The sequence below is a fragment of the Heliangelus exortis genome, chromosome 1 (assembly GCF_036169615.1).
Source record: "Heliangelus exortis chromosome 1, bHelExo1.hap1, whole genome shotgun sequence".
Taxonomy (NCBI): Eukaryota; Metazoa; Chordata; class Aves; order Apodiformes; family Trochilidae; genus Heliangelus; species Heliangelus exortis.
In genome coordinates this window covers 201,023-224,194 of record NC_092422.1, presented here as the reverse complement: position 1 = coordinate 224,194, position 23,172 = coordinate 201,023, and the positions used below count along the sequence as shown (strand labels likewise).

Genomic DNA, 23,172 nt, shown 5'->3' with positions numbered 1-23,172 from the left:
CCCCTGCTCTGGGATCAGCAGCTCCAGAGCTCCCTTCCCAACCATGCTGTGATTCTGTGAGAGAAACCAGCATGGAGAGCACTCAAGGCCACCTCATTCCATAGAACCACAGAATGTTCAGGTTGGAAGGGATCTCTGGGGATCCCCCAGCCCAACCCCCCTGTCCCAGCAGGATCCCCCAGGGCAGGACACACAGAACACATCCAGGGGGGTTGGAAATCTCCAGAGAAGGAGACTCCAGAACCTCTCTGGGCAGCCTGGGCCAGGGCTGCCTCAGCCTCACAGCCAAGAAGTTTCTCCTCATCTGGAGCTGGAACTTCCCATCTTCCAGCTCCACCCCATTCTTCCTTGTCCTGTTCCTGGGCACCCCTGAACAGAGATTGTGCCCTTCCTCTTGCCCCCCAGCCCTCAGCTCTTGATGGACATTCAGAGATTCATAGAATTTCAGGGGTTGGGAGGGATGAACCCCCTGCCAGAGCAGCACCAAACCTGGGGCAGTTCTCTCAGAAATGAAAATCTCCATGGACGGAGACTCCAGCACCTCCCTGGGCATCCTGTGAGAGCAGAGCCCTGTCCTGGGTCAGAGCAGTGAGGAGGGGGAGACTCCAGGCCCCCCAGCACCCACCTCATCACTCTCCTCCACGTCCACGTTGCCGTTGGCGTCGTCGTCCATCTGCTTGTGGATGTTGCGGACGGCCTCGAAGCTGAGCTGCTCCTCCTCATCCTGGCACAGAGCTTTGTCAATGCGGCAGAACTCTGCTGGGGCAAGAGAAAAACAGCCCTCTCAGGATGGCTGGAAAGTGTCCCCATCCTCTCATCTCACTGAGCTCTCTCCTCCTGTCAGGGGAGCCAGGGGAGAAGCTCTGGAGCCAGGGGCAGTTCAGCCTGGAGAAGAAGGAGAAGGAGAAGGAGAAGGAGAAGGAGAAGGAGAAGGAGAAGGAGAAGGAGAAGGAGAAGGAGAAGGAGAAGGAGAAGGAGAAGGAGAAGGAGAAGGAGAAGGAGAAGGAGAAGGTTGTGGGGAGCCCTTGGAGCAGCTCCCAGTGCCTGAAGGGGCTCCAGGAAAGCTGGGGAGGGACTTTGGGCAAGGGCCTGGAGGGAGGTGCCAAGGAGAGATGGTTTCAAAGTGGAAGAGGGGAGCTGGAGAGGAGCTGGGAGGGAGAAGTGAGGGTGGGGAGAGCCTGGGAGAGGTTTCCTGGAGAAGCTGTGGGTGGTGGGAATGTTGGAGTTGAGGTTGGATGGGGTTGGAGCCCCCTGGGCTGGGGTTGGGGTCCCTGCCCATGGCAGGGGTGGCACTGGATGTTCTTTAAGGTCCCTTCCAATGCAACCTATTCTAGGATTCTGTGGTTTGGGGTTTTTTGCTCATTAAAACCCCAACCTAAGGCACCTCAGCTCCTCCTACCACGTTGGAACTAACCCCAGGTCCCATGGGGCACCCACGTCCCCAGCAGGCAGAACCCAGGTGGGGATTGGATGGACATGGGAGACTCCATCTCTTCATCCAGATCCTCCACACCATCCATCATGATCAATGACCATGATTCCACAGAGAATGATCCATGGTGCTACAGCTCCTGGGTTTGCAGAGCCCTGGCTGAGCCCTGCAGATGTCACCTTGGTGCTGTCCTTCCCCACAGGACCAACCAACAGCCTGAGCTCTCTCAGACCCCAGAGAGCAGAAGGTCCCAGGCGGCTCTTCTCCAGGTCAGGACCATCAGCTCCTCCACCTCCCTGGGCCTCCTGGTGCTCCTGGGGCAGGCCTCACAGCCAGGCTTTCTGCCACCCCCTTGGCAGGAGAAGGGGAGGACTTCCAGCTGTATTTTAGCCTCATTATTTATATGTATTTTAGCTCATTTCATGAGCTTCATTTCTCACTTGGAGATTGTTAGTGTTGGCCCAGTGTCTGGTGAGGAGGTTCTGAGAGCCCCTGGTACATTTATATAACACATCAATTACAGAAAGAAGTCGCCCTCCCCGCCCCCCCTTGACTATGGAATGGATTTTTCTGGCTGGTTTTCACATTTTTTTTTCTATATATATTTCAATAGTAACACTTTAAATTTTCCTTCCTGCCTGAGTCCACCAAACGTGGCTGCTCCATCCCTCTGGTGATCAGGGATGGAGACAAAAGGCACCAAGCACTGAAAAAACTGCCCCAGAAGGGTGATGGGAGTCAAGAGAAAGCCTTTTTTTGTCTCCCCAAGGGCCATGTCAGATCTCCTGGAAGCAGATCATGGATCAGAATTATCCAGGGGGGGGCTCTGAAAAGCAGGTCCTGGGCTGGCTCCAGGTTGGGAGGTCCCATGTTGAACAAAGCAAAGAGAGAACCTGGGAGAAAACTCAGCAGCAAAGCCCAAATTCCTTACAAACTCTGAGATGATCCTCTCAAGATTGGATGAGCTCCTTGATGAGACAATGAGATGGTTCTGCCCCATCCCTGAAATGCTGAGGGTTGGGTTGGCCTGGAGGGATGGGAGGAGGGGGAAGGGTTTCCAGCTGAAGGAGGGGAGATGGAGAGGAGCTGGGAGGGAGAAGTGAGGGTGGGGAGAGCCTGGGAGAGGTTTCCTGGAGAATTTATGGATGCCTGGAAGCGTTGAAGTCCAGGTTGGATGGGCTTGGAGCCCCCTGGGCTGTGGGAGGGGTCCCTGCCCATCCAGGGGGTTGGGACTGGATGAGCCTGAAGGTCCCTCCCAACCCAACCCATTTCTGTGGCTCCTTCACCACTTGGTGCTTAGGGATGTGGTTTAGTGGTGTCCTGAGGAGAAGTTTTTGGTGGGACTGAGCAGTCCTAAAGGTCTCTTCACCTCACACCAATCCTATGATTCCTTCTCTCATTTTATTTTATTTGGGGATAATAATATTGAATATTATTCAATATATAATAATTCAATATATTACTGTGTATATTTGGGATATTGGAGGTTGGACCTCAGAGCTCTTTTCCAACCCCCATTCTATGAGGGGACACCTGGAGTCAGAGCCTCTGCTTAGACCTGGGAAAATTAAAATATTTTGGACAACAAAGTGCCAGAAGTGAGGCAGCAGCCCCAGGAGCAGAGGGTGGCAGGAAGGGTGTGAGAAACGGTGGCAGCTGAGGAGGGGGAAGTGCAGAATTTCCCTGCTGGGGAGTGCCAGGAAACCTCCATCCTCCTACAGCATCTCCAGGGACAGAGGGAGCCCGGGAGGGTGACCAAGGTGTTGGCCAAGGACTCCCCAACAATTTGTGGGGTTGTCCTCTCCTGCCCTGCAAGGCTCTGCTCCCTCCACAGCTGTTTTCAGATGTCCCTGCAGAAACGTCCCCATATCCCTGCAGAAACGTCCCCAAATCCCTGCAGAAATGTCCCCAAATCCCTGCAGAAATGTCCCCATATCCCTGCAGAAATGTCCCCAAAGTGGGGTTGGTCACCCAGCGTGGGAGATTTTGGGGGGAGGTTTTTTTCTCCAATGATCTCAGGGAGAAGAGAGCAAGCCCAAGGGGTGGGGGTGGCTGCTGCCTCTGGAGTGGACTTTGGAAGGAAAACTGAAACTGGGATAGGAAGTGTCTCCCAAAATCCCCACGTGGCCACCTCAGCCCCGGCCTGGAAGGTGGCAGCACCCCAGGAAAGTTGAGCTCACAGGAAGGGAAGGTCATGGTGTTGGAAAACAAAGAGCAACTGATGTCACCACCCTGGGTTTGTGCAAGGCATCTGGCACCGTCCCACTGCCTCTCCAAACCAGAAGTGGAGCTGACAGATGGGTGCTGCACCCACAGAGCTGTGCCCAAGGCTTGGGTGCCCAAGGCTTGGGTGCCCAAGGGTTGGGTGCCCAAGGGTTGGGTGCCCAAGGGGAGGTCCCCAGGGGTCAGTGTTGGGACCAACATCCCTGTTAGGGACATGGGCAGAGGGACAGTGTCACCTCAGCGGGTCTGATGATGACTCCAAGCTCTGTGGGGTGTTTGACAACCTCAGGAAACCATCCTGAGGGACCCCTGGAGGGGTGGGCTGAGGGCAACCTCAGAAATTCACCATGAACAGGAGTGAGGTTCTGCAGCTGGATCAGCACAACCCCAGGGAGAAGGAGAGGCTGGGGAGGGGGGATGGATGGAGAGCAGCCCCCAGGAGAAGGATTTGGGGGGGGAGGAGAAGACAAGCTGGACATGAGCCACCAGTGTGCACACAAGAGGTGTCCCTGCCAGGCAGGGGTTGGATCTTGGTGGTCTCCAAGGTCCCTTCCAACCCAAACCTTCTAATTCCTTCTTATTAACCCCCTCACCACCACCTGAGGCCTCCAAGTGGTCCCTCCAGCATCCAGGGGTTTGGGGTGACCCTGGACAGGTTGGTTTGCAAGGCCAAGGACAGTCCCTGGGTATTTGTAACACCAAGGGGAGAAAGAAGGAAGCAGGAGCAGGGAAGGAGCCATGAAGAGGGGGGTGCAGGAGCTGATGAGCAAGGACACAATCAACAGCAATCAAGGCAGAAAAGAGCCAGGAATTTCTGGCCTGAACAAAGGCACCAGAGATCTCATCAGCACAGGAGCCTGTGCTGATAAGAGAACAACAGAATGATAACAGAATGGTGCTGATAACAGAATGGTCCTGAGGATTCCACAAGGAGACACCCTCTCCCTGGTCCACATCTACATCCCAAGCTGCTTTCCAGTGGCAGATGACACCAGGATTTAGGGCTGTGACTCATGGATTTTCCTCTGAGCTGCCACCACCACCTCTAATCCCATCCCTCTGACTCACCAGGAGTCCTTTGTCTCCCCAGGCTGCTGCTTTCTGCCTCCAGGCCTCTTCTTTACCTCCCACCCATCACCTCCCAATAGCTGCACTCTGTCCCTCCTGACAGAACCCAAAAAAGTCCCTTTTTCTCTCCCAGGAGGTGTCCCCATAGCCTGATGATGGCCACTTGGCCACTATCAACATCTGCAACCCTCACATTCCTGCTCCCACCCTTCCTCTGCACTCCCACCCACCCACAGCCCTCGGGGCTCACTCTGCCCCCTGAAGGTGTCTGCAACCCCCACCCCATCCCCTGCAGCCAGAGCCCAGGGTGCCAACCCCCAGGAGATCAGCAACGGAGCAACACAGAACCCCAGACTGGGTTGGGTTGGGAGAAACCTTAAAGAACATCCAGTGCCACCCCCTGGATGGGCAGGGACCCCTCCCCCAGCCCAGGGGGCTCCAACCCCATCCAACCTCAACTCCAACATTCCCACCACCCACAGCTTCTCCGGGAAACCTCTCCCAGGCTCTCCCCACCCTCACTTCTCCCTCCCAGCTCCTCTCCAGCTCCCCTCTTCCACTTTGAAACCATCTCTCCTTGGCACCTCCCTCCAGGCCCTTGCCCAAAGTCCCTCCCCAGCTTTCCTGGAGCCCCTTCAGGCACTGGGAGCTGCTCCAAGGGCTCCCCACAACCTTCTTTTTGTCTTTCTCCTTTTTCCCTTTCTTTCTCTCTTTCCCTTTCTTTCTCTTTTTCTCTTTCTCTTTTTCCTTTTTCTCTTTCTTCTTCTCTTTCCCTTTCTGTCTTTTCCTCTTTCTTTCCCCTTTTTCCCTTTCTTTCTCTCTTTCCCTTCCTTTCTCTTTTTCTCCCTTCTCCAGCTCTCCCAGCAGCTCCAGGGCCTCCTCTGGACTGGCTCCAGCAGTGCCATGGAGCCTGGAAAGCACTTGGGGTTGGTTTTATGACCAGAAAGACAAACACATCTTCTGAAACATCTCTGGGACACTTTGTAGTCCCACTGCCTCCTCAGCCCCATCCTGCTCTGCCAGGACCAGGGGCAGTGACACCAAACCAGAGCACAGGAAATCCAACCAAACCTCAGAGAAGACATTTTTACTGTCAGGGTGGCCAAGACTTGGAGAGGTTGGACAGAGGTGTGGAGTCTCCATCCCTGGAGACAACAAAAACTCAAGTGGACACAGCACTGGACTGGGTGAGAGTCCTCGAGTAGGGCTGGAGAGGACAATGCCCAGAAGATCCCTGACAGACTCAGAGACTCCATAACATCAATGGGTTTCATTCCAAGTTTTTCCTTTCTCTTGGGAGAGTCTCTCCAGTGAGAATCTGAGGATTTGCTTTGTTTGACTTCAGGCTCCCTTCCCCTCCTTATCTTCAGTAGCACCACACGAAGCTGAGCTGGTGCCACCACGGCCAATTGTCCCCAGCTTGAAGGCAACAACTGTCACTTCCAGACCTCACTTTTCTAAACACTGCAACAGCAGCCAAAAAGACCCAAAAAATTTTTTAAAAAGCCTTGTATTTGAGGAAAATAAAAAGGAATTGTTTACTTGTCTTCTGAGCACAAAGTGCAAGAGGAGGCTTCACGGCCTCGCTCAGGGCTCCTCCCCCAAAAGCCCTGGGCTTGAATTAAAAATAAAAAATAAAGAGCCAAGGACAACTTCATGGATTTTAACATAATATTTAAGGGTGGTTTTTGTTTTGTTTTGTTTTTTTGCTTCCCAGCATTTAGGGTTGTTCAGCCTGGAGAAGAGGAGGCTCCCAGGTGAGCTCAGAGCAACCTCCCAATATCTGAAGGGGCTCCAAGAAAGCTGGGGGAGGGCTTTGGACACGGGGGGGTTGGGAGAGGAGAAGGGAAATGGGTTAAAACTTGGAGAGAAAGGGGAGATTGAGGTTGGAGATGGGGAAGAAATTCTGGAATTTGAGGGTGGGGAGAGCCTGGAACAGATTGTCCAAGGAAGCTGTGGCTGCCCCATCCCTGGCAGTGTCTCAGCCCAGGTTGGATGGGGTTGGAGCCCCCTGGGCTGTGGGAGGGGTCCCTGCACATCCAGGGGGTGGAACTGGAGGGGCTGGAAGGTCCCTTCCCACCCAACCCACTCCATGATTCTCTGATTCCATCTCTGCACTGGCTCCAGCAGCTCCGTGTCCTCCTGCTGCTGGGGACCCCAGAGCTGGACACAGCTTTACCCCAGGGGGGGACAATCCCCTCCCTGGTGACACTGATGGTGACACTGATGGTGACAGAGCCCAGGAGAGGGGGGTTTGGTGTCTCCTGATGAGTTTCTCCTCAGCCCAAACCCCAAGCCCTTGTCCTGCAGGGATCAGATGGGAGCTGCAGGAGGTTCCTCTCCAGCAGCCCCAAAGAACCTCCAAGCAAACATCCCACCCCACACCATCACATTATTTCCCTCCTCCTGCTGCTGCCTTCAGTGACCACGGGGACAGGAGGGGCTGTACCAGAGTTAAAAGACACAAAGCCTGGAGTCATCCCCAGTTCCCTTCTCAGGAAGGGCTGGAAACCTCTCCTGGGGCACAGCTCCCCAGGTCCTCACCTCAGCACCATCAACCCCAGCACCGAGGCCTCCCAGCAAACCTCCAGCTCCTGGGGAGACAGCAGCAGGGCTTCAAAGATGGGCTGGTTTGGGTTTTTTTACTTGAAGGAAACAGCTGACACCATGCAAAAACACCCAACAACCTCACTCAGGTTCAACAGTCTGGAAAAGATGTAAATACAACCAGAGATGGGACCATTTGATCTCCAGCAGACTCCTAAAGAACAGAAGGATGCCCTGAGGTGCCTCTGCTGGAAAGGCCAACTGCAAAATGCTCCCAAACCCAGCACATCATCACCTCCAGCAACCCCCTCAGCTCCTGGAAAAACCCCTGAGCTCTGGGAGTGACCTGAGAAAGGTGGAGAAGATGCAGGAGAAGCCCTTGGTGAGCCCTGGGGACTGCTGGCACCTCAGACACTGCTCCTGGGGTCACCACCACCATCCCCAGGAATTCCTCAGCCAGGTGCAGCTGCTGGGTTTTATCTGACTGAAAACTGACTACTGCTCCCCCAGAAGAGCTGCTTCTCTCCCTGGTGCTTATTTACCATAATTAATTCCCCCACCCCTGATTGCAATTTCCCTTCCTCAGCTCCTCCATGGAATGATTTACTGAATTAATAACAGCAAAGCTTCACTGCCTCCAGCCCCCTCCTTCTTCCCTTCAACCACCAGCAAAGCCCTTTAGAACCCTTGGCTTCCACCAACCCCTTCCCTACCAACCCCCTTGTCCCACTCCTCCTCTTCAAACCCTTTGCTCTTTCCAACCCCTTCAGAAATAACCCCAACCCACCCCAAACCTGACACTCCCCACACAAACAAACCCAACTCATCTCCTCCTCGGCTTGGGGTGGGATGAAGCCACCAACAACCTCCTCCTGGGTTCTGCCCATCCAAGCACTGCTCCTCCTTCCACCTGGGCTGCCCCAACACACAACTTGACTCCTGAAAGACCTTCCAGACCATCAGCTCCAACTGGACCTGGAGTGAGTCCAGAGGAGGCCCTGGAGCTGCTGGGAGGGCTGGAGCAGCTCTGGAGCCAGGGGGAGAGAGTTGGGGGTGTTCAGGCTGGAGAAGAGAAGGAGAAGGTTGTGGGGAGCCCTTGGAGCAGCTCCCAGTGCCTGAAGGGGCTCCAGGAAAGCTGGGGAGGGACTTTGGGCAAGGGCCTGGAGGGAGGTGCCAAGGAGAGATGGTTTCAAAGTGGAAGAGGGGAGCTGGAGAGGAGCTGGGAGGGAGAAGTGAGGGTGGGGAGAGCCTGGGAGAGGTTTCCTGGAGAAGCTGTGGGTGGTGGGAATGTTGGAGTTGAGGTTGGATGGGGTTGGAGCCCCCTGGGCTGGGGGAGGGGTCCCTGCCCATGGCAGGGGTTGGAATGAGAGGATCTTCACAATTCTCATTCAAACCAAACCAAACCTTTGTATGAAAGATCTCAGGTTCTGGGCCCAGCAGGGAGTGCAGGGCTGGAGCTCTGCTTGGCTCTGGGATGTTCTCCCAATCACTGCAGGAAAGCAGCAAACCCAGGAATGTGCCAGAGGGGGAAGAAAAAAACCCCAATTTTTTTGTTCTCCGGGCAATATTTCTAAAATAATTCCCAGCTGTGATCTCCTGCTTGGGATCTCTGGGGGTCTGTGGCCACCTCTGCAGCTGGGTCCAAGGCTCCTGCAGCGCGGCCGTGACAGAACTGGTCTTGAGAAATCCCAGGAATGTCTTAAAACAGTTTTACACTGAGAAATATTTACACCTCAGCCTTCCTAAACATCCATCACCATCTGAAAATGTCAGCCTTTCCCCAGTTCAAAGTGGGAATGGTAGCTTTTAATTTTTTAATTAAAAGAAAAATTCATCTGCTGGTGGTGGCCACGAGAAGGTGGAGGGGACCTTTCACTGTGTGCTCCTCCAAGCTCTGGAGAAGAGAAATGGAGAAAGGCCAAAAAGATGAGGGAATGGTAAATTTTTGATGGGTTGTGAATTGCATTTACAAATGTGATCCTTAAAATAGTGTAGGGATATTTCCAGGGGGTGCATGTGGTGAGCTGGAGCTGTGGCAGTCAGGCCTCGGGTCTTCTTCTGGCACTGGTTTTGGTGGTGACTAAACTGAAATTCATGTTCAGAGGCACAGGGAAAATGTAACCAAGAGCCAAAAAAAGGCTGCTGAGTCTGAAGAATGGACCCAGGACTGATGTCAGAAAGCAGAAGCTGGGAGAAAAAAACCCAGACCACTGATATTTTTTTCTTTCATCATTTGCAAGTCTGGGACAAAACATCTGATCCCTGCAGTGGGCAAATCCTCTGTGTGTGAGGGTGAGGGGAGAACTTGGGAAGTTCCAGCTCCAGATGAGGAGAAACTTCTTGGCTGTGAGGCTGAGGGAGCCCTGGCCCAGGCTGCCCAGAGAGGTTCTGGAGTCTCCTTCTCTGGAGATTCCCAACCCCCCTGGATGTGTTCTGTGTGTCCTGCCCTGGGGGATCCTGCTGGGACAGGGGGGTTGGGCTGGGGGATCCCCAGAGCTCCCTTCCAACCCTGAGCATTCTGTGGTTCTGTGGGTGCAGGGAGCTCTTATCTGCGTGGCCTTCACTGCTTGGGAGTTTTAATTCCTCCTTTGTTTTGCTCAGCAGAGAAGGAATGTGTAAGCAGGGGGATTATGGGGTTTGTTAGGATGAAGTAACCCGATCTCCAGATCTTTAAGCTCATGAGAACTTCTCCCTGCCCGGGGGATACTGAGCAGAAGGACTGGGGGTGGTTCTTTCCTCCTCCTTTGCTTTGCAAGGTGGAACTAAAACAACTTCTGCCGTCTGGCTTAGACTCCCCTTGGGCCTGAAGGGAGGACACAGAGGTTCCTCAGGAAGGAAATAAGTAAAAGTTGGCACTTGGAGAACGGAGCAACCCAGCAAGGAGGCTCTGGAGATCTGCTCTGGAGAGGTTTGAGAGCAACTGGGTGGGCAGAGTCCTCCCCCAGTACATGAGCAGGAGATGTGCTGGTTTCATCCAGTCCCAGACTGGTTTGGGTTGGAGGGACCTTAAAGCTCCCCCAGTGCCACCAGGGACCCCTCCCCCAGCCCAGGGGGCTCCAACCCCATCCAACCTCAACTCCAACATTCCCACCACCCACAGCTTCTCCAGGAAACCTCTCCCAGGCTCTCCCCACCCTCACTTCTCCCTCCCAGCTCCTCTCCAGCTCCCCTCTTCCACTTTGAAACCATCTCTCCTTGGCACCTCCCTCCAGGCCCTTGCCCAAAGTCCCTCCCCAGCTTTCCTGGAGCCCCTTCAGGCACTGGGAGCTGCTCCAAGGGCTCCCCACAACCTTCTCTTTTCTCCTCTTTTTTCTCTTTTCTCCTTCTCTCCTCTCCAGACTGAACACCCCACATCTCATTTTCAGTGCTGATATGGTGAGCTATGGTTGGAGCTGTCAGAATCCATCCCTACCCCTTCACCACCAAACCCAGGAGCTGGGAGCCGAGTTCTGCCAGCTGGGAAACCACAAGGTGCAGCAGGATCCAGATGTGAACCCTTGGCATTGTTTTGGCAGCAGCTTCCTCCATCCCTGGCAGTGTCTCAGCCAGGCTGGATGGGGTTTGGGGCAGGGATGTCCCTGGCCATACAGGGGAGCTCTCCAGCCACAGAATGGATCAGGTGTGAAGGGACCTCAGAGACCATTCCTCCAACATCCCTCTCTCCCTTCCAACCTACCCCACTCTGTGGTCCTCAGAGATCTCTCAAGAGACAGAAACTCCTTTAGGGGTGGGATGGAATCAGTGTCAGTCTCCAAACCTGCAGGAGAAGGTGACTCAACCACCCCAACCCACGGCCCCGGCTCTGAGCGCTCCGATGGAAACCTCCTGATTACTGAGGATTTATTAAACAAAAGGAAGAAAAAAAGCTTGGAAAGAAAAAAAAAAATAAATAAAAAGGAGTCAGGAAAGCAGATAATGGAGGAGTGAGTCATCCTCGCCTGAAAAAAACTGGGAGATGCCAAAGCAAGCTGAGGAGAAATTAAAAAAGAAAATATCTTGCTGTTTTCTTTCTGCTGCTCCATCTCATGGGCCCCAACCCACAGCAGATGTCCCAGCACCTTCCCAGCCCCAGGTCCTGGTGCTGCAGTTCACTGGGAGCCAGAAAGGTTGAAGAGGTGTAAATTTTGTGAAGCTCAATTTTTGGCAGCTTTCTCAAAGCTGAAATAACTTATTCCTGGAATTATTACAATAGGAAAAGATCTGCCAGGTCATGGAGCCCAACACCTCCTGCTCAAGGCTCTGCAGGACTCACACCAGCACATCCACAGCTCTGCTGTACTGGGGAGCCCCAAAACACCATCACAAGTGCTGGGAAAAGAGGAGGAACCCCTGCTGGGACCTGATGGACCTCCTCCTGCCTCCCTCCATCAGTGCTGAGCAACGCCCAACACCTCAGACAAAATTAATATTTCTGATGTTATTATTCAGGCACGACCAGAATTAAACTGGATTTACCTCAAAGCAGTGGAAGTTCCCCCCCCCCAACCAATGGGTTACACCATGGAGATGTCTGGGAACAGAATGGGATGGGAGCAGCCCTGAGGAGAAGGACCTGGGGGTGTGGGTGCAGGAGAAGCTGCAGAGGAGCCAGCAGTGCCCTCCTGCAGCTCCAAAGGGAGCATCCAGAGGAGCCTGGGCAGCAGATCCAGAGAGGGGATTCTCCCTCCTCTGCTCTGCTCTCACCAGACCCCACCTCCAATCCTGCCTCCAGCTCTGGGGTCCCCAGCAGCAGAAGGACAGAGATCTGTTGGGACCAGTCCAGAGGAGGCCACAGAGGTGATCCAGGGGCTGGATGGAGCAGCTCTGCTCCCAGGAGAGGCTGAGGAGCTGGGACTGGGCAGAGGGGAGAGGGGAGAGGAGGAGAAGAGGAGAAGAGGAGAGAGGAGGACAGGAGGAGAGGAGAGAGGAGAGAGGAGAGGAGAGGAGAGGAGAAGGAGAGGAGGAGGAGAAGAGGAGGAGGAGAGGAGAAAAAAAGAAGAGGAGAAAAGGAGAGGAGAAAAGGAGAGCAGAAAAGGAGAGGAGAAAAGGAGAGGAGAAAAGGAGAGGAGAAAAGGAGAGGAGAAGAGAGAAGACCCTGGGGGGACCTTAGAGCTGCCCCCCAATCCCTGAAGGGAACCTCCAGGAAGGCTGCAGAGGGACTTTTCAGAAGAGTGTCCAGCCACAGGACAAGGGGAAATGGTTTTCAGCTGAAGGAGAAGAGGTTCAGGCTGGAGCTGAGGAAGAAGTTCTTCAGGAGGAGGGTGGGGAGAGCCTGGGAGAGGTTTCCTGGAGAAGCTGTGGCTGCCCCCTCCCTGGAGGTGTTCAAGGCCAGGTTGGATGGGCTTGGAGCAACCTGGGCTGGATGAGAGGTGTCCCTGGGCATGGCAGGGGGGTTGGAGGAGAGGAGCTCTCAGCTCCCTCACAACCTCAGACATTCCAGGACTGTTTTGCTACGCTGGGAAATGGAGCTGCTGCTCTTGGAGGGCAGTGGGGAGACTTCTCACACCTGCCAAGCACCTCAGGAAATAAAACATTCAATCAGGTGATGGTTTCTTTCTCCCTGTTGGTGACCACCAAAAGAGGAACTTTCTAGAACAGGATGCAGACTTTGAGCAGCACCAAAACCACGGGGCTGCTTGTTCTGGGGCCTTCCTGGGCCAGCAGAAGGTCTGAGAGCCCCCCCTGAGCTGGCACTGCTGCTGCCCAACACCAACACCACCTCTGGAGCTCATCCCACCAGGACTTCCCTACAGGAGGAACCTCTGGTGCCCAGGGACAGCAGGAGGAGCAACAAACCTGACCATGGGAAGGAAGTTCCAGCTCCAGATGAGGAGGAACCTCTGGATTTTGAGGCTGGCAGAGCCCTGGCCCAGGCTGCCCAGAGAGGGGCTGCAGTCTCCTTCTCTGGAGACATTCCCAACCCCCCTGGACACCATCCTGTGCCCCCTGCTCTGGGATCAGCAGCTCCAGAGCTCCCTTCCCAACCTCTGACATTTGGTGAGTCTGATTCTGGGACTGATTCTGATTCTCTCCTTTCCCTGCTCATGGTGCCCACCCCAAGCACCCAGACCCAGGGCTCCCCCTGCCCCCAGTCCCACCACCCCCTCCATGTCCTCAGGGGTCTTCTGCTGGGAAAGGCACTGCCAAACCCCAGGCACTGGGAGGAGGAAACTCTTGGCTGAGTTATTTGATCACCTCAGCAGCTTTTCAAACCTCTCCCTTTGCTTGAGAATCAAAAAAACCAAAACCAAAGCACCAAACCTCACTGCTGCAGCTCCACAGGGAGGTGCCCAGCCTGGCCTGAAGACCACCTTGTCCATCAGAACTTTCTGGACCAGCAGCAATCTCTGAGCCACCAAAAACCAGTCCTGCACCTTCCCTGAAGTTACAAAAAAAATCTCCCGGGCTGTTTTCACGTGATAAAACGGTTTTGAAGGCAAGCTGGGTGGGGTGGGACAAGAGAGGTCCTCCCAGCTGCAGTGTGATGCAACCCTGGTCAGAGTGGTCATGGTCAGAGCCCCAGCCATGTTGTGTAAGTTTAAAGAAAAAAAAATCAACAGGGAAGGGAGCAGAAAATGCTGATTGATTTTTCTTTTTCCTCAGCTCAGCTGCTGTTCCACTGGCTCACTTAAACTGAAATGGGGGCTGAGAAACCCAGATCTGTTCAGCTCTGAGAATCACAGAATCCTGGAATGGTTTGGGTGGGAAGGGACCTTCCAGCTCCTCCAGTCCCAACCCCTGGATGTGCAGGGACCCCTCCCACAGCCCAGGGTGCTCCAACCCCATCCAACCTGGGCTGAGACACTGCCAGGGATGGGGCAGCCACAGCTTCCTTGGGCACCCTGGGACAGGGGCTCAGCACCCTCACCCCAAACAATTTCATCTTAGTATCCAACTTAAATCAACTCCTTTTCAATTTAAAACCCTTCCCCCTCATCCCATCCCTCCAGGCCCTTGTCCTAAGTCCCTCCCCAGCTTTCCTGGAGCCCCTTCAGGCACTGGAAGATGCTCCAAGGGCTCCCCACAACCTTCTCCTTCTCCTTCTCCTTCTCCTTCTCCTTCTCCTTCTCCTTCTCCTTCTCCTTCTCCTCCTTCTTCTCCTTCTCCTTCTCCTTCTCCTTCTCCTTCTCTCCCCTCTTCTCCTCTCTCTTTTCCCTCTTCCCTTCCCTTCTATCCCTTTTCCCTCTCCTCTCCTCTCCTCTTCCCCAGGCTGAACACCCCCAATCCCTCAGCCTGGCTTCCCAGGGAGCTGCTCAGCCCTCTGAGCATTTCAGTGGCTCCTCTGGACACCTTCCAGGAGCTCTGTGTCCTTCTGATGCTGGGGACTCCACAACTGGACACAGGACTCCAGGGGGGGTCTCAGCAGAGCAGAGGAGGCTGAGGGGAGACCCTGTCCCCATGAACAGAGCTTGGATGGGGCTACAAAGCAGCTGCAGGGTCCCTGTTCCCAAGCACCCCATGGACAAGGGGCAATGGGCACGAGGTGCTCCTGGGGAGATTCCCATTGGACACAGGAGGAAAATTGTTCCCCTGAGGACAGTCAGACCCTGGAATGGTCTCCCAGGGGAAGGGGGGGATTCCCCCACTCTGGGAAGTTTGCAGTCTCAGCTGGAGGGGGTGCTGGGACATCTCAGATCAACAGTGATGTGAGGAGGGTTGGAGCAGGGGATCCTGCAGGTCCCTTCCCACCTCACATCCTGGGATTCCACGTCTGGGTTCCTCACCTTTCCCCCCCTTCATTCTTACTCCACACTCCAGCCACGCTGCTGCTTCCCAAGGGCTCAGCTTTCCCAACACCTTCTTGCCCAAACCTTGGCCACGCTCCCGCCGAGGGGCAGGACGGGGCCTGAGGGGGAATTAAAGCAGGAGGAAGAGGCAGCTTCCCAAACAACAACCCCAGAGCCAGCACCTCAGGGGTTACTGACCCAGAGAAGGCTCCATTTGGCTCCTGCAGCCCACAAGCCATTAGTCCTGCATCCCAGCACAGAGATCCCTTGGTGTCCACCAGGAGCAGAGAGGATCCATTAAGGAAGGGCTGGGGAAGCAGGAGATGCCTCAGGCAGTGACTGGAGCTGGGGTGAACCTGGCTTGAAACCTTCCCCAGCCCCAACACCTCAGACATCTCCTTCCTCCAGACCACCAGCCAGCTCCAACCACACAACCCCACCCAGACACCAGGACTTCTCTGCACAGTTTCTTCTCTCCAAAAGTCTTGCAGCTCCCAGGTAATGCTGAACAACAAAGCAAACCCAGAGAAATCTCCTTCTCCCCTTCCCAAGAGCCTCAGCACCACTGATCCCACCTCGTGTCAGCACTGGGGGGGCAGCAGGAGCAGGGCAGGGATTGTCCCCTGGGCTGGGAACTGCTGAGGAGGCACCTCGAGTCCTGGGGTCAGTTCTGGGTTGGAAAAGGGAAACTGAGGAGCTGAAGTGTGTCCAGAGATGGGCAATGGGACTGAGGAAGGGTCTGGAGAGCAAGGAGAAGGTTCTGGAGAACCCGGAGAAGGTTGTGGAGAAGTTGTGAGGAGCATCTGAGGCACCCAAGGGTGTTCTGCCTGCAGCAAAGGAGGCTGAGGGTTGGGGAACACTCGTGGGGGGAGCCTTGTGCTCCATGTGCATTGGTTCAGGTGTTTTCCCAAGTGTTTTCCAGCCTTTTGGTGGAAGAGAAGGACATGGAGGGGATGGAGTGAAGGGCAATGGAGCTGGGGAAGGGCCTGGAGCAGAAGGAGAAGGTCTGGAGGGCAATGAGGAGGTTCTGGAGAAGATGGAGAAGGGGCTGGAAAAGATGGAGAAGGAGCTGGAGAAGAAGGAGGAGGCTCTGGAGAACAGGAATAAAGGTCTGGAGAAGATGGAGAAGGTTGTGGAGAAGTTGAGAGGAGCATCTGAGGGCCCTGTGGGTGCTGATCCTGGAGCAGAGGAGGCTGAGGGGAGACCTTGTGGCTCTCTGCAACCCCCTGAGAGGAGGTTGGAGCCAGGGGGGGTCGGGCTCTGCTCCCAAGGAACAAGGGATGGGACAAGAGGAACTTTTGGCACAACTCAAGTGGTGCCAGGGGAGGTTTAGGTTGGAGCTGGGGAAGAATTTCTCCCTGGAAAGGGTTGTCAGGGCCTGGCCCAGGCTGCCCAGGGCAGGGCTGGAGTCCCCATCATGCCTGGAGGGGTTTCAGAGCCTGGGGATGTGGGGATGAGGGACATGGGGCAGTGGGGGTGGCCTTGGTCCCCTTGGGGTAGGGGTTGGACTTAGTGGTCCTAAAGGTCTTTTCCAAGCCCAGCACCTCTCCCACCTCCTCTTCAGGGGACACCTTTGCAGCACAGGCACACAGAGATGTCACCAGACCCCTGCCAAAGCCACCACTGCCTGCCCAGGAGCTGCTGGACGTGGCCATGGATCCTGCAGTGGTTGATTTAATCACTGCTCCTGGAGTCACCTTTCACCACAGACTTCTCCAAGTGCCAAGGATGGAAAGCAAAGCATTGAAATCCACCCCTGGGCACCCAGCCCAAAGACCAGGGGTTCACTTTGAACCCACTGGGTCATTATTTCATCAGAACAAACAGTCTCTTGGCCACAAACCATTTTCTTGGGTAAGAAACTCACCCCACAGAGTTTCAAGGAGGAGAAGAAATCAAAGGAGGACTCAGGAGAGGCACAGGAGAGCTGGAATTTGAGCTTTGGTTCCTGAAAGAGAGAGGTCAGGGTCTGCTCCCAGGGCACAGCGGGTGCTTGGGTGTGCAGAGAAGCAGAAGGAGGGGCAAAAAATAAATAAATTCAAAGTGGACTTGAAGTTCTTGAGCTCTCCATAAATCCTCCAGGCAGAGGGGTTTATGGTTCAGGTCTGAGCTGGCTGAGCTCTCCCCAGCTGCTGGGGAAGGAATGATTCCCAGCACAACGTTGGGTTTGGCCTGGGAGGGTAGAAGTGGAGAGAAATCACAGAATCACTGAATGTTCAGGTTGGAAGGGAGCTCTGGGGATCCCCCATCCCAACCCCCTGTCCCAGCAGGATCCCCCAGGGCAGGACACACAGAACACATCCAGGGGGGTTGGGAATCTCCAGAGAAGGAGACTCCAGAACCTCTCTGGGCAGCCTGGGCCAGGGCTCCCTCAGCCTCACAGCCAAGAAGTTTCTCCTCATCTGGAGCTGGAACTTCCCATCTTCCAGCTCCAACCCATTCTTCCTTGTCCTGTTCCTGGGCACCCCTGAACAGAGATTGTCCCCTTCCTCTTGCCCCCCAGCCCTCAGGATATCTCACAGAATCACAGAAAGGTTTGGGCTGGAAGATTGGTTTAAAATATTAATGATTGGATATTAAATTATTAGATATTAATTATTGGATATTAAAGCTCATTATTAATTATAGGATATTAAAGCTCCTCCAGTTCCAAGCCCTCTGACATGGGCAGAGACACCTCCCACCAGCTCAGGATGCTCCAAGCCTCATCCAGCCTTTCCTTCAACACTTCCAGGGATGGAACTTCCACAACTTCCCTGGACAACCTGTTCCAGTGCCTCCCCACTCTCACACATAAGAATTTCCTCCTAAATCTCTCCTCGTCCAGTTTAAAACCCTTTCCCTTGTAATTTATTAATGGGGTCCCCTCTCAGCCTTCTCTTTTCCAGCCTCAACAACCCCAGGGCTCTCACTCTTTCTTCCCAGCAGAGATGCTCAAGGCCCTTCAGCACCCTCCCAGCTCTCCCTTGGCCTCTCTCCAGTAGATCCCAGTCTCTCCTCAACTGGGGAGCCCCAAACTGGAGCCAGGATTCCAGGGGTGCTCTCCCCAGGGCAGAGCAGAGCAGAGCAGAGGGGGAGCAGAACCTCCCTGGAGCTCCTGGACACACTTTTCCTGATGCCCCCAGGACACCATTGGCCTCTTGGCCACCAGGACACATTGCTGACCCCTGGGGAATTTCCTGTCCTTGGGACTCCAAGGGCTTTCTCCATGGAGCTGCTCTCCAGCAGGATCTCCCTCATCTGTCCTGCTGGATTAATGACTCTGTGAACCTGGTGTAATTCTGATGTGTCCCAGCCTGTGGCAGGAGGGTTGGAACTAAATGAGCTTTAAGGTCCCCTCCAGCCCAAACCCTTCTGTGAAATCAGAAAGGCAAGAGATGCTCTTGACCCTGCTCCCCACCAGTGTCCTCCCAGTCAGACCAGCAGCTCCAGCATCCCCTACCAAGGGCTGGAGATGCTTTGATGGGAACGTCTCATGTTGGAAAAGTCTCCTCAGAACAAGAATTCCAATTATCAAGGAGATTGCTTTGAACTTTCAAGCCCCTCCAGGAAACCTGTTCAGGTGTTGAAAAGACAGAGAGCAGAATCTAAATTTGAAGCTGGAGCCAGGAGCAGCTTGGGGTGGTTTGTGACCAACATGGGGATCACCTCCTGTGCCCATGAACTGCCTGCAGGAACAGAACTCTTCATTTAAGTTAATTACAGACTGCCACAGCTTCCAGCAACAGAAGAGGCTTTTCCAGCTCCCTGCTTCTCCAGAAAAAAAATGTTTTGTTTTAAAAAATTCCAAAACACACATTGGAGAGACCAGAACCTGGATGGCAGAAGCCACCAAACTCGAGACACACGGGAGCTGTCAGCACCCAAGTGAGTAACAAAATCACTGTGGCTACTGCAGAAACATCCAGAGACAAAACAGAGCAATATTATTGTCCTAGGCAGCTAAAAAATGGTTAAATTCCAGGAGAAAAGAGCCATGGAGAAGGTCAGTGTGACACAGCCAGCAGAGCGAGTGACAGCCCCAGTCTGTCCAGAAAGCACAGGAAGATTTTGAAGATAAAGAATCAGACAGATCCAAACTGGTTTGGGTTGGAAGGGACCTGAAGCTCCACAAGTGCCACCAGGGACCCCTCCCCAGCCCAGGGGGCTCCAACCCCATCCAACCTCAACTCCAACATTCCCACCACCCACAGCTTCTCCAGGAAACCTCTCCCAGGCTCTCCCCACCCTCACTTCTCCCTCCCAGCTCCTCTCCAGCTCCCCTCTTCCACTTTGAAACCATCTCTCCTTGGCACCTCCCTCCAGGCCCTTGCCCAAAGTCCCTCCCCAGCTTTCCTGGAGCCCCTTCAGGCACTGGACAGCCACGGATGTGCTGGAAAATCCAGTGGGAACCCTGCCCACTCTGCTTAATCCATCATTGGAATCATCAAGGATGGAAGAGACCTCCAAGACCATCAAGTCCAACAGGCAAGACTTAAGGGGGACCCTAAAGCTCACCCACTCCCACAGGGACCCCTCCCACAGCCCAGGTTGCTCCAAGCCCACCCAGCCTGGGCTGAGACACTGCCAGGGATGGGGCAGCCACAGCTTTTTGGGAACCTGGGAAGTGTTTCCCTTCCAAGGAGGTGGAGATGTGCACCTGAGCATCCCCCCCTGGGCTTCTCTTTTGGGGTGAAATGCTGCTCCTCAGGCAGAACTTCTGTCTGACCAGGAGCTGAGCTCCCCCAAGCCTCCCAGGCCATGGGTGCTCCTCCCAACCGTGGGGCTCCTGGGGTTGGTCCTGCCAGGGGGAAGCTGAGCTGGTCAAGTTTTGTTGGCAACTACTCAGGGAAAAAAGAAATCATTTGTGCTGCAGGGACAAGAAGAAAAGCTTGTCTTATTTTTTCAGGCTGTATCACGAAGGCCCAGAATAAAAGGATGTGGTGCCTGTCTGCCAACAAGCTCTGTCCCAGCAGGGAGCAGCCCCAGCACCACTGCCCACTGCTCACATTTCTCCCCCAGAACACAGCTCTCACCTCTCCTGCATTTCCGCCCACCCGGAGCCAGGAAACCAGAGCCCAAGTTTAGCAACCACCAAGCTCCTGAGAAACCTCTTCTGAGAAACCTCTTCCACCTCCCAGAGCCATACCCAGAGGGCAGGAGGTCTGTAAGCAGTGAGCTGGAAGCACCAGAGATCAGGGAATTCCAGGGGCTGGAAGGGACCTCTGGAGATGGTGGAGTCCAAGTGGGTCCTGCTGGGGTGAACACATCCAGGGGGGTTGGGAATCTCCAGAGAAGGAGACTGCAGCCCCTCTCTGGGCAGCCTGGGCCAGGGCTCTGCCAGCCTCAAAGTCCAGAGGTTCCTCCTCATCTGGAGCTGGAAGTTCCTTCCCATGGTCAGGTTTGTGCCCTGGGCACTGCAGACCAAAGGTTCCCTTCTCCTGACACCCACCCTTGAAGGATTTGCAAGTGTTCAGCAGATCCTGCTCAGTCTTCTCTAAAAGGGAATGTTCCCATCCATGGAATCACAGAATGTTCAGGGTTGGAAGGGATCTCTGGGGATCCCCCAGCCCAACCCCCCTGTCCCAGCAGGATCCCCCAGGGCAGGACACACAGAACACATCCAGGGAGGTTGGAAATCTCCAGAGAAGGAGACTCCAGAACCTCTCTGGGCAGCCTGGGCCAGGGCTCCCTCAGCCTCACAGCCAAGAAGTTTCTCCTCATCTGGAGCTGGAACTTCCCATCTTCCAGCTCCAACCCATTCTTCCTTGTCCTGGGCACCCCTGAGAAAATCTTTACTGCACCCCCTGCCTCTCTCCTTTCCATATTTATGAACATCCCTGAGCTCATCCCTCAGTCTCCTCTCCTCTCCTCCAGACCCCTCAGCTCCTCAGCCTTTCTTCCCCAGGAGATTTTCCTCTCCCTTCAGCATTTGGTGCCTCTGCCCTGGGCTCTCTCCAGCAGTTCTTGGTCCTTCTGGAATTGAGAGGCCCAGAACTGGACACAAGATTCCAGATGTGGCCTCCCCAGGGCAGAGCAGAGGGGGAAGGGAAGCTCTCTGGAGCCACTTCCAAGGGAGAGCTGGGAGGGTGCTGAAGGGCCTTGAGCATCTCTGCTGGGAAGAAAGAGTGGGGTTGTTGAGGCTGGAGAAGAGAAGGCTGAGAGGGGACCCCATTAATAAATTACAAGGGAAAGGGTTTTAAACTGGACGAGGAGAGATTTAGGTTAGAGATTAGGAGGAAATTCTTGTGTGTGAGAGTGGGGAGGCACTGGAACAGGTTGTCCAGGGAAGTTGTGGAAGTTCCATCCCTGGAAGTGTTGAAGGAAAGGCTGGATGAGGATTGGAGCATCCTGAGCTGGTGGGAGGTGTCTCTGCCCATGTCAGAGGGCTTGGAACTGGAGGAGCTTTAATATCCTATAATTAATAATGAGCTTTAATATCCAATAATTAATATCTAATAATTTAGTATCCAATCATTAATATTTTAAACCAATCTTCCAGCCCAAACCTTTCTGTGATTCTGTGAGATATCCTGAGGGCTGGGGGGCAAGAGGAAGGGGACAATCTCTGTTCAGGGGTGCCCAGGAACAGGACAAGGAAGAATGGGTTGGAGCTGGAAGATGGGAAGTTCCAGCTCCAGATGAGGAGAAACTTCTTGGCTGTGAGGCTGAGGGAGCCCTGGCCCAGGCTGCCCAGAGAGGTTCTGGAGTCTCCTTCTCTGGAGATTCCCAACCCCCCTAGATGTGGTCTGTGTGTCCTGCCCTGGGGGATCCTGCTGGGACAGGGGGGTTGGGCTGGGGGATCCCCAGAGCTCCCTTCCAACCTGAACATTCTGTGATTCTGTGATTATCTCCACTTCTACCCTCCCAGGCCAAAGCCAACGTTGTGCTGGGAATCATTCCTTCCCCAGCAGCTGGGGAGAGCTCAGCCAGCTCAGACCTGAACCATAAACCCCTCTGCCTGGAGGATTTATGGAGAGCTCAAGAACTTCAAGTCCACTTTGAATTTATTTATTTTTGTCCCCTGGACACCATCCTGTGCCACCTGCTCTGGACTGAGCAGCTCCAGAGGTCCCTTCCCACTCCTGATGTTTGGTTACCAGCACAGGGGGAAAAGTGAAGGGATTGCAGACTTCCAGTTGGGAGAAAGCTGAGCTGGGGTGACAGGTTCCACCCCACTGACATCTCAGGCAATCTCCAGGCTGGTGGAGATGATCCCAGCACAAAGCCAGGAGACTCCATCCCAAATCCTGACCTGGCTGCACCACCTCTGCCTTTGCTGCTGCTTCTCCTGCCCGGAGGCAGCAGAGCAGCTCCTGGCTGAGGTGTTGGGTGCCCTCAGGATTTGGGGTCTGGGGCTCAGGGCACCTCAGCTCAGGTTCTGAGCAAAGAAAGAGACTCCAGTTGTGCCAGGGGAAGGTTTAGATTGGATACTGGGAAAAACTTCCTCAGTGGAAGAGAGGTCAAGCACTGGAAAAAGCCTTTTCCCAGGGCAGTGGTGGAGTCACCATCCCTGGAGGGGTTGGGAAAGACACAAAAAGATGTGACACCTGGGGAGGTGGTGGGGTGGGATGAGCTCAGAGGGTTTCTCCAACCTTCACATTCCTGTGATTCCCACGGCAGGACTGAGTGGTGCAGGGAAAGCTGACCCAGAAAATGGCCAAAGGCTGCAGAGAAGAGGCAAGGCTGGGGTGAGCTGCTGGCCAGCAGGAAGCCCTCTGTGTGCCTCCTTATAGCACGGTCACAGGGACCAGAAAAGCATCTCAGACATTTCACCTTGTTAGGCTGAGAGGCTGAAAATAGCCCTGGGATGAAAACCAAACCAGCTGGACAGCAAACAGCCTGCAGCAGCCTGCAGGATGGAGACTGAGCTGTCCTGGGCCTCCAGCCCTTCCTCTGGGAAGCTCCAAGAGAGGTGGCAAAGGACAAAGCCACTTGTCACTGCTAAAGGGACAACTCACCAAGTGCCAGGATGGCTGGGAAGGGAACCTCAAGCTCACCCAGTGCCACCCCTGCCATGGGCAGGGACCCCTCCCCCAGCCCAGGGGGCTCCAACCCCATCCAACCTCAACTCCAACATTCCCACCACCCACAGCTTCTCCAGGAAACCTCTCCCAGGCTCTCCCCACCCTCACTTCTCCCTCCCAGCTCCTCTCCAGTTCCCCTCTTCCACTTTGAAACCATCTCTCCTTGGCACCTCCCTCCAGGCCCTTGCCA

At 54.6% G+C, this 23,172-nt stretch overlaps 1 protein-coding gene and 1 long non-coding RNA gene across 2 annotated transcripts in view; one reads left to right on the top strand and one right to left on the bottom strand.

Annotated features, from left to right (window-relative positions):
* The window catches only part of STIM1 (stromal interaction molecule 1), a 97,601-nt gene that overhangs the window by 62,138 nt on the left and 12,291 nt on the right, over window positions 1-23,172 (bottom strand). The window contains 1 exon segment of the mRNA XM_071753516.1: window positions 626-756. Within this exon segment, the coding sequence (XP_071609617.1) occupies window positions 626-756 (131 nt within the window).
* Window positions 15,667-23,172, top strand: part of LOC139800968 (uncharacterized) — a 40,794-nt gene continuing 33,288 nt past the window's right edge. The window contains exon 1 of the long non-coding RNA XR_011728035.1: window positions 15,667-15,980. This is a non-coding gene — a long non-coding RNA (uncharacterized lncRNA). The remainder of the gene's footprint in view (window positions 15,981-23,172) is intronic.